The 13,673-nt window shown below is 45.7% G+C and overlaps 1 protein-coding gene across 3 annotated transcripts in view; it reads left to right on the top strand.

The window, feature by feature from the left end:
* The window catches only part of USP49 (ubiquitin specific peptidase 49), a 106,769-nt gene that overhangs the window by 72,663 nt on the left and 20,433 nt on the right, over positions 1-13,673 (top strand). Inside the window, exon 7 of one of the 3 annotated variants that reach the window (XM_040337694.1) lies at positions 8,111-8,168. The exons of 1 other annotated variant lie outside the window; for it this stretch is intronic. In XM_040337694.1, coding sequence (XP_040193628.1) covers positions 8,111-8,168 — 58 coding nt within the window. Of the gene's footprint in view, positions 1-305; positions 1,095-8,110; positions 8,169-13,673 lie in introns of those variants that run through there. One more of the 3 variants, XM_040337695.1, reaches the window with a different exon arrangement.

The following is a 13,673-nucleotide window of genomic DNA, read 5'->3' as shown; positions in this document are numbered from 1 at the left end:
CCATAGATATGTCCTCCAGATTTTCCCTTTTATTATAACTCTGCTATGCAGTGTTAATTATGGCGTCCAATTTCGATTTAGTTTTATTAATGGTCTTTTGACTAAAATGCCATTCTAGTTTTAGTCGTCTTTTGGTCATCAGCAATTTAAGTCGTATTTAGTTGACTAAAACCTTCAGTACATTACATTAAAATCAAATGGGTTTAATTGTAATGCATTATTTAAGCATTTCTGTAGAATTTTCAAACTGATTATATATTCTTGGAGTAAAAAAAATAACCTAATATGTTATTTATGGTATTAAGGTTTGAACAAACTACACATTTTGGATGGTCTGAGGAGCCCTGTAATGCACAGCGAGTGCTCTGGATAGTCTGAGGAGGCGGCCTGTAATGCTGTAACTGCAAAGTGCTCTGGACAGTCTGAGGAGGCTTGTAATGCACAGTGCTCTGAAAGGTAGTCCGAGGAGGCCTGTAAATGCTGCACAGTGCTCTGGATGGTCGGAGGAGGCCTTTAAATGCTGCACAGTTCTCTGGACGATCTAAGGAGACCTGTAAATGCTGCACAGTGCTCTGGAAAGTCTGGGGAGAAGGCCTGTAATGCACAAAGTGCTCTGGATGGTCATCTCAGAAGGCCACACAGCGCCGAGCATGCCACACCACTAAGCGCGCTATGGTTGCTAATTTGTTTGCTGAGAGGGAACACTCACAGGCTTTACAGGCGAGGCTTCAAGGAAACCGGAAAATCACGTGGGTAAACGTCCCTCCCTCACATTTACCTCGAATGGAATTGATTTTCGTCAGTTTTCATCGATTGATGAAAATGTGGGGTAATTTTCCTTTTTCGTTTTCACCACTGGAAATATGGCACTGATGAAAATGATGGCAAAAAAAATGTTGTCAACTAATTAACACTACTGCTATGAGGAGAACAAGGTGGAGCATTTTCCAGTAAAAGAACAAATTACATAATGCTTCTGCTTCATGCAGACTCTAAGGGTGATTTCACACCGAGGCGTCGGCGACACTTTACCGTCGCATTTGCAGAGATAAGTAAAGTAAAAACTGGAGAAATGAGGAGACTGACTAGGCCACTTAATGACCTTAATGTGCTTCTTCTTGAGCCACTCCTTTTGTTGCCTTGGCGTATGTTTTAGGTCATTATAATGCTGGGAGACCCATTTAGCCAGAACACTGAAGATGGGTCATGGATGGGTCTTCCAGAATGACAATGACCAAAAACATACTGCCAAGGCAACAAGAGTGGCTCAAGAAGAAGCGCATTAAGTTGATGGAGTGGCCTAGCCAGTCTCCAGACCTTAATCCTATAGAAAATTTTATAAAGGGAGCTGAAACTTTGAGTTGCCAAGAAACCTTAAGGATTTAGAGAAGAAATTTGTAAAAAAAAGAGTGGGCCAAAATCTTTCCTGAGATGTGTGCAAACCTGGTCACTAACTACAAGAAAAATCTTACCTCTGTGCTTGCCAATAAAGGGTTTCTTCACCAAGTACGAAGTCATGTTTTTCTTGGGGATCAAATACTCATTTTACCGACTGAACTGCAACTTAATTTAGGCAGGAAGTTTGCAGTATATAATCATGACTTGTCTGGCCACACATTTCTCTCATAGTAAAAACTCACACTTCATTAGGATCCATGTGCTGCTGTTATGTCTCAAGAGGCCTTGCTGAACCTACCGTCCAAATGGTAAAACATGGCCGCCCTTTCCACTTCCTTCCTAATATAGAAATAGGCCATACTCAGCGAGCCTACGCCCTCTAGTGGCTGGAGGAGAAACGGCAGCCTACTCTACTAAGACGTACACAGAGCATGTCTAAGCAGCCACTGAGACAAGACAGTCAGATCTCTATCTACTAGACGACTAGCTCACACAAAATTACTGTGGCAGGTCGGCTCTACTGCGCGAATCGTCGTACCTGTGGGATCGTGCCCGGGCGGCCTCTGTGTCCGCTAGCGAACCACAATCACCTAATACAGAGCTAGAACGAGGACCTGCCTTTGTAAGCAAGGCGAATCCCCGTTCTGACAGAGGACATGTCAGAGATCTACTGTTTCCACTCATTGGGAACAGTGATCTCTGTCATGTCCCAGTGAGCCCATCTCCCCACAGTTGGAACACACCTAGGGAACACATTTAACCCCTTGATCGCCCTTAGTGTTAGCCACTTCCCTGCCAGTGTCATTTTTACATTGATCAGTGCTATAAAAATGCACTGATCAATGTAATAATGTCACTGATCCACAAAAAGTGTCATTTGGGGTCAGATTTGTCAGTCGCAATGTTGCAGTCCCGCTAAAAATCGAATATCGACGCTTACTAGTAAAACAATAAAAACAAAAAAATAATAAAATAAAGTTCCTAAATCTACCTTATAGTTTGTATACGCACAAACCAATATACGCCTATTGGATTTTTATTTAAAAAAAATTTAATTGTCGCTCTTTTTATAGCCCAAAAAATAAAAATCGCAGAGGTGATTAAATACCACCAAAAGGAAGCTCTATTAGTTTGGGTACAGCATCGCAAAAAATGGCCTAGTCATTAAGGAGGCAAATCCTTCCGGGGCTGAAGTGGTTAAAAAAGAGACCCTGCAAAAATGCAGACTTGCCATTCCTCCTGCAGGGCTTTGAACAACCTTCACCCATCATGGTGGGCTTTGTTATAAAAGACCTTCAGGCACTGGGTCCCCCTTAATCTGAGGTCCACTCTCCTGGACCTGTATAGCACCCTGTAGGAAAGCACCTTAGTCAGAACAAACGCTGCACAGGGCACCATTATGCAGGGTCTATCGCCGTAAGGCTGGATTACAGGCAGACCTCAAGGAATCTTCTCTCCTATCCAATTGGCGTCCTTTTTTACCACAAATAGAGCTTTCTTTTTTTGGTAATTGGTCACCTCTGCGAATTTTTTTTTTTTTTTGCGCTATAAACAAAAATAGAGTGACAATTTAAAAAAAAAATGCAATATTTTTTACTTTTTGCTATAATAAATATCCCCCAAAAATATATAAAAAAAACTTTTTTTCCTCAGTTTAGGTCGATGCGATTTTATTTATTTTTTTTTACCAAAAATATGCAGAAGAATACGTAACAAGCGTTTAATTGGTTTGCGCAAAATTTATAGCGTTTACAAAATAGGGGATAGTTTTTATGGCATTTTTATTAATAATTTTTTTTTTTTTACTACTGATGGCAGCTTTTTTTTTTTTTTTTTTTTTCGTGACTGCGACACATCGGACACTTTTGACAAATTTTTGGCACCATTGTCATTTTCACAGCGAAAAGTGCTATAAAAATGCACTGATTACTGTAAAAATGACACTGGCAATGAAGGGGTTAGCCAGGAGGGGGCGCTGTAGGGGTTAACTATGTTCTAAATGAAGTGTTCTTACTGTGGGGGGGGCGTGGCTGTGCGTGTGACGTCACTGATCGTCGTTCCCTAACACAGGGAACAAACGATCACTGACAGCCACACTAGGAAGAACGGGGAAGGTTTGTTTACACTCACCTTTCCCTGTTCTTCCTCTCTGTGACCCGATCACAGGACACCGGCGGCGATCGGGTCCGCGGGCGTGGTCACGGAGGACCGGACCGGGTCGCGAGCGCGCTGGCGACCCACGGCTGAGCATTTTAAAGGGGACGTACCTGTACGTTCATGTGCCATTCTGCCAACGTAAATAGTCGTGTGGCGGTCCTTAAGCGGTTAAAGAAACACTTGTAATACACTTCTAAAATGCTTGTAATACACTTCTAATGCTCAAAAACTCTCAAGAAAACAAGCCTAATGCCGCGTACACACCATCACTTTATGTGATGAAAAAAAATGACGTTTTTAAAAACGTCACTTTAATTGACTGTGTGTGGGGGAAAACGTCGTTTTATGTCTTGTAAAAAACGACCAAAAAAAATTGAAGCATGCTTCAATTTTATGTGTTGTTTTTCAAAAGTGCACTTTTTACTTCACAGAAATTGACCGTGTGTAGCAAAAAACGTCGTTTTGTAAGACGTTTTTTCATCCACGCATGCCCAGAAGCTACTTCAATGGTAAAACGTGGTGGAACGTAACCTCACTTTGCAAGAACATTGTGAGAAAAACGATGGTGTGTAGGCAACTTCGTCTTTGAAAATTGAAGTTTCAAAAATGTCATTTTTTACTTCACAGAAAGTGTCGTTTTTTTTCATCACATAAAGTGATGGTGTGTACGGGGCATAAAAGTCTGAGTACTCAGGTGTCAATGCAGCCTCAATGTACTTCGTTTCAAGTTTCTACCCAACACATTCAGAGAAGTCTAGTTTTCCTGTTCTTTTGAGGATACTACATGCTAATCTAGACCATGACCCACTGATATTTTGGGTTTAAATGTTAACATTGGGTGTTTTATTATTTAAGATATTTTTATTTTATATAATGATTGATTTAAACCAAGAATTACAAAATTCTGCCTACATTTGAACCTGGGTGATGTAGAGAATTTCTGCTTCATCTTTTGAAGTGCTGGAAGTGATTAAAGTGGAAGTAAACCCTCCTATCATTTTCAGCCAAGGGAGCTGCCATCTTGGCCCCTGTTTTTTTTTTCTTCAACTGCCATGGTTCTGCACATGTGTTGAGTTATGACACCAACCAGATGGTTTGACAGTTGGGTTGAGAGCACAACCAATGTGATTGTTCCATTCCCAGCACAAATGCCGCAAATTAAACTGTAAATCGATTGCGATTACTTCCGCTATAACATCAAGATTTCTATAAATTAGGCCTGATCTTCTTTTAGTTTTCACCATGGCTCTTGGTTTGAAAGAAATCCATTCTTAAATAGTCGAAGGAGAAATTGTGACCCTTTGGCTGCATTCACACCTTTTGCGTAGGCGATTTGCGGCGTTTTGTACCAAGAATTGCCGCGACAAATTGCGTCGTTTTTAACCGCGGTTTTGTATAGGTCATTGTCGGCTGTGGAAAACGCTGAAGCCGCCCTATACGCGCGACAAAAAAGGGTCCGGGACTTGTTTCAGCTTCAGGCGTTCGGCGTTTTGCCGTGGAGATGTGAACCATCTCCATAGACAATAATGTTATTTTTCCCCTCCAGCGTATTGTAGCGTCGCGCTTCAGGCGACAAAACGCCTAGGTGTGAATGCAGCCTGAGCCCAGGTGCACACTGGACTGTGGGAATGAAGCTGTGCGCATTCAGCTGAACTTGCATGATTTCACTCACGCTTGTCAGTCCCCATTTCCGCCACGATTACAGAGATAACGTAAATCACGGGCCGAAATCGCAAATAGTAGTACATATACTACTTTTTTAAATCGGTGCATTGCCGAAGATGTGGCGTTGCACCTATTAGAACGGTGCCATTGCCGGAAAATGCCGCCGATTTGACAAGTCAAATTGCATTTCAAAATGTACCAGTGTGAACCAGGGCTTAACCTGAATATACTTTTACTTCTGATGTCCACCTTTCATCAGACAGAGTGATGTTCTTCCTTTTTCTTGCACTCTAACCTAGGAGAGATGTTGCACAATTTGGAAAGGAGTACATGCTAATCTGTACTAGAGGAAAAGATAGCTTTTAGAAAAAAATAGCTTCTAAAGTAAGACATGAGTTGCAAAATCCCATTTAGATTTATCAACAATTGCCTAGCACAAAGGTCTACCTGATTAAATATAAATTGAATAGGATTTTTTTAGGTAGTTCCTTGTACTAAATAATTGTTAGTGATTTGTAAAGGATAATTTACAGTCAAATTGTAATTAACACTGAATACCAAGAATTCAGCCACTTTGATAAATGTACAGGCATATTCTGAGTTAAGTCCATGGGATGCATTTTGCCTCCTGGACTTCTCTGTTATTTACATCTGACGGGTTCATTGCACACCCAGATGAGACACTCAGGGCTCTGAGAGGAGGGAAGCGCACACAGCAGCTGTGCCCAGCCATCGCCTTTTCTGCCAATTCACAGAAGCCTAAATTTAAAGGCATCTGTGATTGGGCAGAATGGGAGGGGTGTGTATAGCAGCTGCATGGACTCTGCACTTGGAAATGCTGCGACCACAGCATCCAGCGTTTGGAGCTCTGGAAGCTATCTGCCTGGAGCACAATCTAACTGTCGGATGTAAATTAGAGAGAAGTCCACAAGGTCGCATGCACCTCTTTAGACTTAAAGCGGAGGTTCACCCTAAAAAACATCTATATACCATTACATCCAGCATACTTCCGACATGTACAGTATGCTGGTATTTTTTTTTTTTCGCTGTACATACCGTCTTATAGTTCTTTTTCACCCGGGTTCTCACTCCCACGGGGAATAGGCGTTCCTATGAAGAGGCATAGATGATTGACGTGCAGATAAGGCGCGTCACGCATTCCGAAAATAGCCGAACTGGGACTCTGCTCTATACGGCGCCTGCGCACAGACTAGGAGCCGTGTAGCGCTGACTGCGCAGGCGCCGTATAGAGCCGAGACCCACTCCAGCTATTTTCGGAACGCGTGACGCGCCTTATCCGCACGTCAATCATCTACGCCTCTTCATAGGAACGCCTACTCCCGGCGCGAGTGAGAAGCCGGGTGAAAAAACTATAAGACGGTATGTACAGCGAAAATAAAAAAAAATACCAGCATACTGTACATGTCGGAAGTATGCTGGATGTAATGGTATATAATTGTTTTAGGGTGAACCTCCACTTTAAGCATACAATACCTAAAACATTTGCAAATTTGCTGAAATCCACAAAAGTTCAGCTTTAAAGCTCCACTCCAGGTTAATAAAATATTGTCCAAATAGAAGAGGAATGTGTATTTTTACTTGAATCTTGGTGTGCTTTTGTGCATTTCTTTGAGATCTGTGCAGTAATCCAGTGTAAAACTTTGGTCTTTATTAAAGGAAATTTCTGCACAAAAGCAGTCACTGCTGCCTTCTCTCCTTGTACAGGGTGACTTTGCTTGTGTTATATCTGCCCCCCTGCTGTACTTTTCTGGTAGGCAGCCTGTAGTGAGTTGGCCTGCCGGGTCCCTCCCACAGCTCTGCCTGTCTGCACAGGGATGATGTTGTCACTAATTTTACAAGGTAATTATTGGGTTTGAAAGGGCATCTGATGGAAACAGAGTGGATTTTTATATCCATTGCGGTTATTGAGGAATTTATATTTTTGTGTTTTTTTTTTTTTTTGTGCCTTATAGAGGAAGGGTTTTACTTCCTCTTTGTTTCCTGAAAAGTAAAAGCATAATGGGCTAGTATGCATCACTTACCTGTAGAAGAAGCCAGCAATGTCACTGCTATCCCCGCTGTGTAATTGCGTCCATCTTCAACCCCTCTTCCTTCTGGGACCGTGGATTCCGGCTCTGCTATTGGCCTGTGTCATGTGACATCACTCCTGCGCATGTGCGTGGGAGCCGACGGCGCAGGCACTATAGAAACGGCACGTCGGTGCCCTTTCCGCAGTGCGCATGCTCTGATGTTGGCGCCAAAGTATATGGTGAATATCTCCTAAACCATAGAGGATTAGGAGATATTTCCATTACCTACAGGTAAGACTTATTGTAGGCTTACCTGTAGGGATACGTGGTTGTACAGGGTTTACAACCACTTTTAGTTTACACCCATGAGATTGTTGGGTCTAAGGTCTGTAAAAGCTACAAAGCCACCAATAATTCTCAACCATCAGATTTACAGATTCATTCTGTGACCGTTTCCTTCTGGTTTAAGAAAGCTTTGGCCTCTTTTGAAAAGATCTGCCAGGGAGATGCATCAGCTGGCTGTCAAGCAATACGACGACCTGGATGTTCTGTCCAATCAAGATGACTCAAGGTGACAGATCTCCAAGCAATTGTGCTTTTTTTTTTTTTTTTTTTTGACCATTAGAATAGATTTTCATCTATCTGGATTGGAACAGAGAAGGATCATCCAATGCGATTTTTTAATACAATTTTTTTGAGTCTTCACAACAGCACCCATATATTCCCAACCTTCTTTTGCTGTAAACTAAGTTTTCTAGCATTGGCTTCTAGTGTCCCTTTGTTTATTGGAGAAACACTGGAGGTTTGGGGAGGTGGGATGGGAGTATTTAACCTCTCTTGTGTTTCCTGTCCCTTCTCAGGTGGGCGGAGGCAATCTCAGTTGGGGCTGTTGTGGAAACTCAAGAAACAGTAGTACTGGTAAGGATTATCCTCATGGGTGTATTTCCTGAACATCTCTTTACTTTTTCTAAATTAAGTGAAGTTTTTTTTTTTTTTTTTTTTAATTATATGTTTTCATAATCAGAAACCATCTGTGAATGTTAAAAACTAGGTAATTTTTTTGTTGAAACTTGTTTTTATTCGTTTTTCACAAGTACAAGTACAGGTACAGTGGTCCAAAAAGTAATGGCACAGTAGTTGGAACAATACAGGCATATCATGGCACACAGAAATGCTACCACTTCCCTTCCCTCCACTGTACTTCCCTCCCACAAACAAATTGCCCCGCTCCCTCAACGGAGGAATCGGAGAACCCGTTACTTCCGGGTAACCCAGTCGGCCCGAACCTGGCCGCGAGTAACAGTTACCTTTTTTAGGTCAACCATAACCCATACACACTCCCACACACACACCCACAAACACGCTCTCACACCCTCAATCATCCATCCGACCCAACCCCGAGCCCCCCCCCACACCCAGACCCTCCGCCCCCGTCTTTCCAACAATCAACAGAGCACCCAGAGCCGTGCCCCCCTAATCCTTTTATGGCTGAGAAAGTGGGGTATCCTTCCAGAAGGAGTCAGCAATATCCAGCCAAGGTTGCCAGATCTTGCCAAACTTCTTAGGGCAAGCCCTGCCTTTATATATACATTTAAATATGGGTAAAACCTTATTCACCATACGATACAACATTTGAATGTCCGGAGCGGACGCACTCTTCCATTGTAACAATATCAGTTTTCTGGCATAGAACAAAATTATTCGTAACAGAGTCCGAGCATGCGTTGTAGGTACAGAGTCATTAAGCACCCCTAACAACCCGGCCTCCGGGGTGAGCGGAACCGGGAAGTGTAGAGTGTCCCCAAAAAAGGAAAACCGTTCCCTCCAGTACGCTGTCACACCAGGGCATGACCAAAACATGTGTAAGTAGTCGGCCTCGGTGGAGTCACACCGAGGACAGAAGGCACTGGTAATCAAACCCATACGGGCCAATCTGGCCGGAGTGTAGTGTAGCTGGTGAATAAATTTAAATTGTACATATTGGTCATTGGACCCAATCAAATCAAGGAAACAAACCTCCGAGGCCTCCTCCCACCCCTCCTCGGACAGCCCTGGAATATCTACCTCCCACTTCCGCTGAGCATTCAGGAAGGGTTTGACCCCTTTCGACTGAAGGCGTGAGTAAAATGTCGTAACCAGCTTCCCCAAATCTGAGTAAGACATGAGTGCCTCTAGAGGCGACTCCGTGAGCTCCTGGGTCAGACCCTCCAAACTGAGACCGTATGGCGTGGCGGAGTGACATATACCTGAATAGAGCATTATCCGTTATCCCACTGCGTACCTTCAAATCCTCAAAGGAAATAAGCTTGTCCTGAACAAAGACATGCGAAACTCGTGTGACCCCCAATTGGGTCCACCACCCGGAGTCCGGGTGGCCCAGGAGCTCAGGGAAGTTCAAATTCTGCCATAGGGGAGCCCTAGGAGACACCCCACCTGCATCAGTAAGCACCCCATTACCCTCATGCCAGGCCAACCAGCTAACCTCAATCGGGGAGTCCCGGGAGCACCGCCCAGCCCTTGACCTAAGTAGGCCATCAACCAGCGAGTCCCTGGAGCCCTCCAGAGCGGTCAGTAGAGCGGTGGAACAGGACGGAGAGGCCTCCAGGAACCAGTCATAGACATGTGAGCTGAGATGCTATAAAGTATTGTCTTAAATTGGGACACGCCAGACCCCCATCCAGCTTCGCAGCCTGGAGAGAGGCCCTGGCAATCCGTGGGCTTGACCCCTGCCACAGAAAAGTGAACAGGAGCGAGTCAATTTTTTTAAAAAGTTTCTTCAATAAAAAAACCGGGGATGCCCGGAACACATACAAAAACTTGGGTAGGTAAATCATCTTAAAGATATTTATACGGCCTATGAGATTAAGTGGTAGAGAAGCCCAGGTTTTAAGCCTGGTCTCCATATGGGACATGATTGGGGTGACGTTAAGAGTTTCAAAAGAAGCCATGTCCGCATTAATATAAATCCCCAAATATTTAAAAGTAGGTTGAATGGAGAGTTTAGATCTAGAGAGGTAAGAGTAGTCAAGTGTAGGACCTATAGGGAATGCCACCGATTTCTCCCACCCCACCCTCAGCCCAGAGACCTCACCGAACTCCTCCACCACGCTCATCAGGGATACAAAAGACCGCTCCGTGCCAACCAGGTAAATTAGGGCATCATCTGCGTAGAGAGAGATTTTCTCCGAGAGGGGGCCATAACAGATGCCACCCACCTCCGCCGTCTGCCGCACCGCCAGAGCCAGTGGCTCAATGGCCAGAGCGAACAGGAGCGGCGAAAGCGGGCAGCCCTGCCTGGTACCCCTTTGTAGAGTGAAAGCGGCAGATACATCTCTGTTAGTGCACACCCTGGCTCTAGGGTTGGTATAGAGCAAACGGACCCACCGAATAAATTGGGCGCTAAAGTCCATCCGGTGCATGGCCTCCCACAGGAAGGACCAGTTTACCGTGTCAAAAGCCTTCAACACGTCTAGAGACAGCACCAGGCCACCTCTTTTAAGGGACTCTGCCATGTGAATGTGTAGGTAGAGACGTCGGATGTTATCGTACGTACTCCTCCCAGGCATGAATCCTGCCTGGTCCCTATGAATAAGGTGAAGAATAACCTTCTGCAGTCTCAGGGCCAGAATTTTGGCGAGCTCCTTTACGTCACTATTTAATAGGGATATGGGGCGATACGACCCACATAACAGCTTATCTTTGTCGGGCTTAGGGAGCACCACTATCAGGGCCTCACACATGGAGGAGGGAAGCTCACCCTCCCGCAGCGCCTGCCCAAACAAGGAGTGCAACCTCTGCGCCATGTCCTCTGCATAATTTTTATACCACTCGGCAGGTAAGCCGTCCAACCCAGGGGCTTTATTGGGGGGGGGAGTGAAAAAATAGCTTCAGTGACCTCCTCTACAGTAAGGGGTTTGTCCAGAATTGCTACGTGTGATTCTTCCAGGATCGGGAATTGGAGAGATTCAAGGAATCCCAATGTATCCACCTCGTCCGGGGGGGGCGGGGCGGTATATAGGTTCTCATAGAAGGTCTGAAAGGTTTGGTTTATAACTAAGGGGTCCGAAGTGACAGAGCCATCCAACAAACGAATCTGAGGTATCGTCCAATCCACATATTCCGTGCGGGAGAGATAAGCCAGCATCCTACCATTCTTACCACTGTGCTCCAGTAGCCTGGCCGACAGATACAACTGCTGCTTCCGCGTCACCTCCACCCTGTGAAGGTCCAGAGCCCTGTGCGCCCCCACCAGGCCCCTGTGGGAATCCGGGGTGGGGAGCGCAGAGTATTGGGCCCTGGCGTTCTCCAGGGAGGATTCCAGGGCCAAAAGGGTAGCCCGGGAGGACCTTCTGTGCTGGGCAATATTAGAAATATATGAACCCCGCACTGATGCCTTAAAAGCATCCCATGTGGGGCCAAAGGAAGCCGTACCAGCATTATCCCCCCAATAGTGGGACATTTCTTGCCGGACCGGCTCCTGGAACTCAGGAGTGGAGACCCAGAGAGGATTGAGCCGCCACACCCGAAAGGAGGGCCTGTGTCCCATCACCATCTCTATAGAAAGGGCAGAATGATCTGACAGTGTCTGGGGTAAATGGGAAACTGTCCGTATATTGGGAAGCAAGTCAGGGGTCCCCAATGCATAATCCAACCTGGAAAGAGTACGGTACGTACGGGACTGACATGTATATTCCCGGGTCCCAGGATGACTGAGCCTCCATAGATCCACATAGCCAAAGGTGGAGCACCCCTGGCTAAACAGCTTAGAGTCATACTGGATGGGCCTCAAGCGGTCCCGAGCCGGGTCGAGCACCGAGTTGAAGTCCCCCACTATAAGAGTAGCCCTCACCGGGAGGGTGGCTAATTGTACACTCAGGTCTGTAAAAAGATCTGCCGTGACAGGGGGGGGAGCATACACCACTACCAACAACAGCGGTGTGGCATGCACCGTGCATTGAAGAAAGACATACCGACCCTTGGGGTCCGACACCACCCTCTCACAGGAAAATGGGAGGCCCTTCCTTACCAAAACGGACACCCCCCGTGCATAACTAGAGTAGGTGGAGTGATACCCGTGCATGACCCAACATTTTTTCAGTGCCATTACCTTTGACCCCAGTAGATGCGTTTCCTGCAGACATAGTAAATGGGGGTTGTGCACCTTGAGGAAGTCAAACAATAAGGCTCTCTTGAATTTTGAGTTTAACCCCCTGACATTTCATGAGATACATCTTATCACCGACATGTTAAAGCATTGAAAATAACATAGCACATAAGCAAATCAATCAGCAATTTCCCAATCAAGGCATATGGGGGGGTAGAGAGAGGGCCAGGAACACTCACACACAGACACACCACACTCATCACCTCATACAACACTGCAAACACGCCCCCAAGCATACACAGTATGGGCAACAGCCCAACACACATAACCCCTGCCAGACCCCAGAAACAAGGGGCTGGCTTTACCCCCGAACTGCATGTAAATGCTAGGAACATGGCCTTCCGCAGACAAGCCAGCAAACTCAATAGTAACAGTCAATTAGCATAGTAGCTAATGCAATGTAAGAAAACAGAACAGTTATTAGCAAGTAGTAGCAGCACAATTTGCCTTTGAGATCTGTGTCCTCTTGCCACAGCAATTATCTGAAACCTTGTGTCCCAGGAGCTCTCCAGTGGAGCGGGGTGCCCCCCTCAAAAAAACAAACAAAAAGAAAAGAACCAAAAAAAAGGTAGAGAAAACCCCTGGGAACCTCAAAAAAAGGTGAAAAATAAAACAGATAGGTAGAAGAATCAGGTGTCGGGTGCCCTGTCAGACACACGGCCAGGCTGATGCAGGGATTCGAACCAGGACAAAGCGTTGGCTGGGGTTTGGAAGAAATGCACCTGACCCTGGTGCACTACTCTCAGCGTCGCTGGAAATAACATGGAATACTGCATGGTCTTCTCCCTCAGCTTCTGCTTGACATGTTGGTACTTGGCTCTGGAGGCACGGACAGCAGGGGAGTAATCGGGGAAGAGGGACACCGATGCGTTGTTGATCTTCAGGCTCCCTTTGATTCGGGCAGCTCGCAGGATAGAGTCCCTGTCCCTATAGTTAAGGAGGCGCATGATCATGGTGCGAGGGGGGCCTCCAGCAGGCAGCGGCCTGCCAGGCACTCTATGGGCCCGCTCCAGAACAAAGCAGGGGGACAGGCAGTCTTTCCCAAATTCCTGGGTGAACCAACTCTCCAGGAAAGCAACCGGGTCGGATCCCTCGACCCGTTCAGGAAGGCCCACCAAGCGCAGGTTATTTCTGCGCAAGCGATTCTCAAAATCGTCCATTTTGTCCTCTAATGACCGGAGTTTTGTATGCTGGGCCTTAATGTTAGGAAGGATTGGGCCTACAGTGTCTTCCAGGTCACTAATGCGGCGCTCCGTCTC

This window comes from Rana temporaria, chromosome 2 (genome assembly GCF_905171775.1).
Source record: "Rana temporaria chromosome 2, aRanTem1.1, whole genome shotgun sequence".
Taxonomy (NCBI): domain Eukaryota; kingdom Metazoa; phylum Chordata; class Amphibia; order Anura; family Ranidae; genus Rana; species Rana temporaria.
Note: the sequence above shows the minus strand (reverse complement) of the source record. Positions and strands in the feature narration are given on the sequence as shown.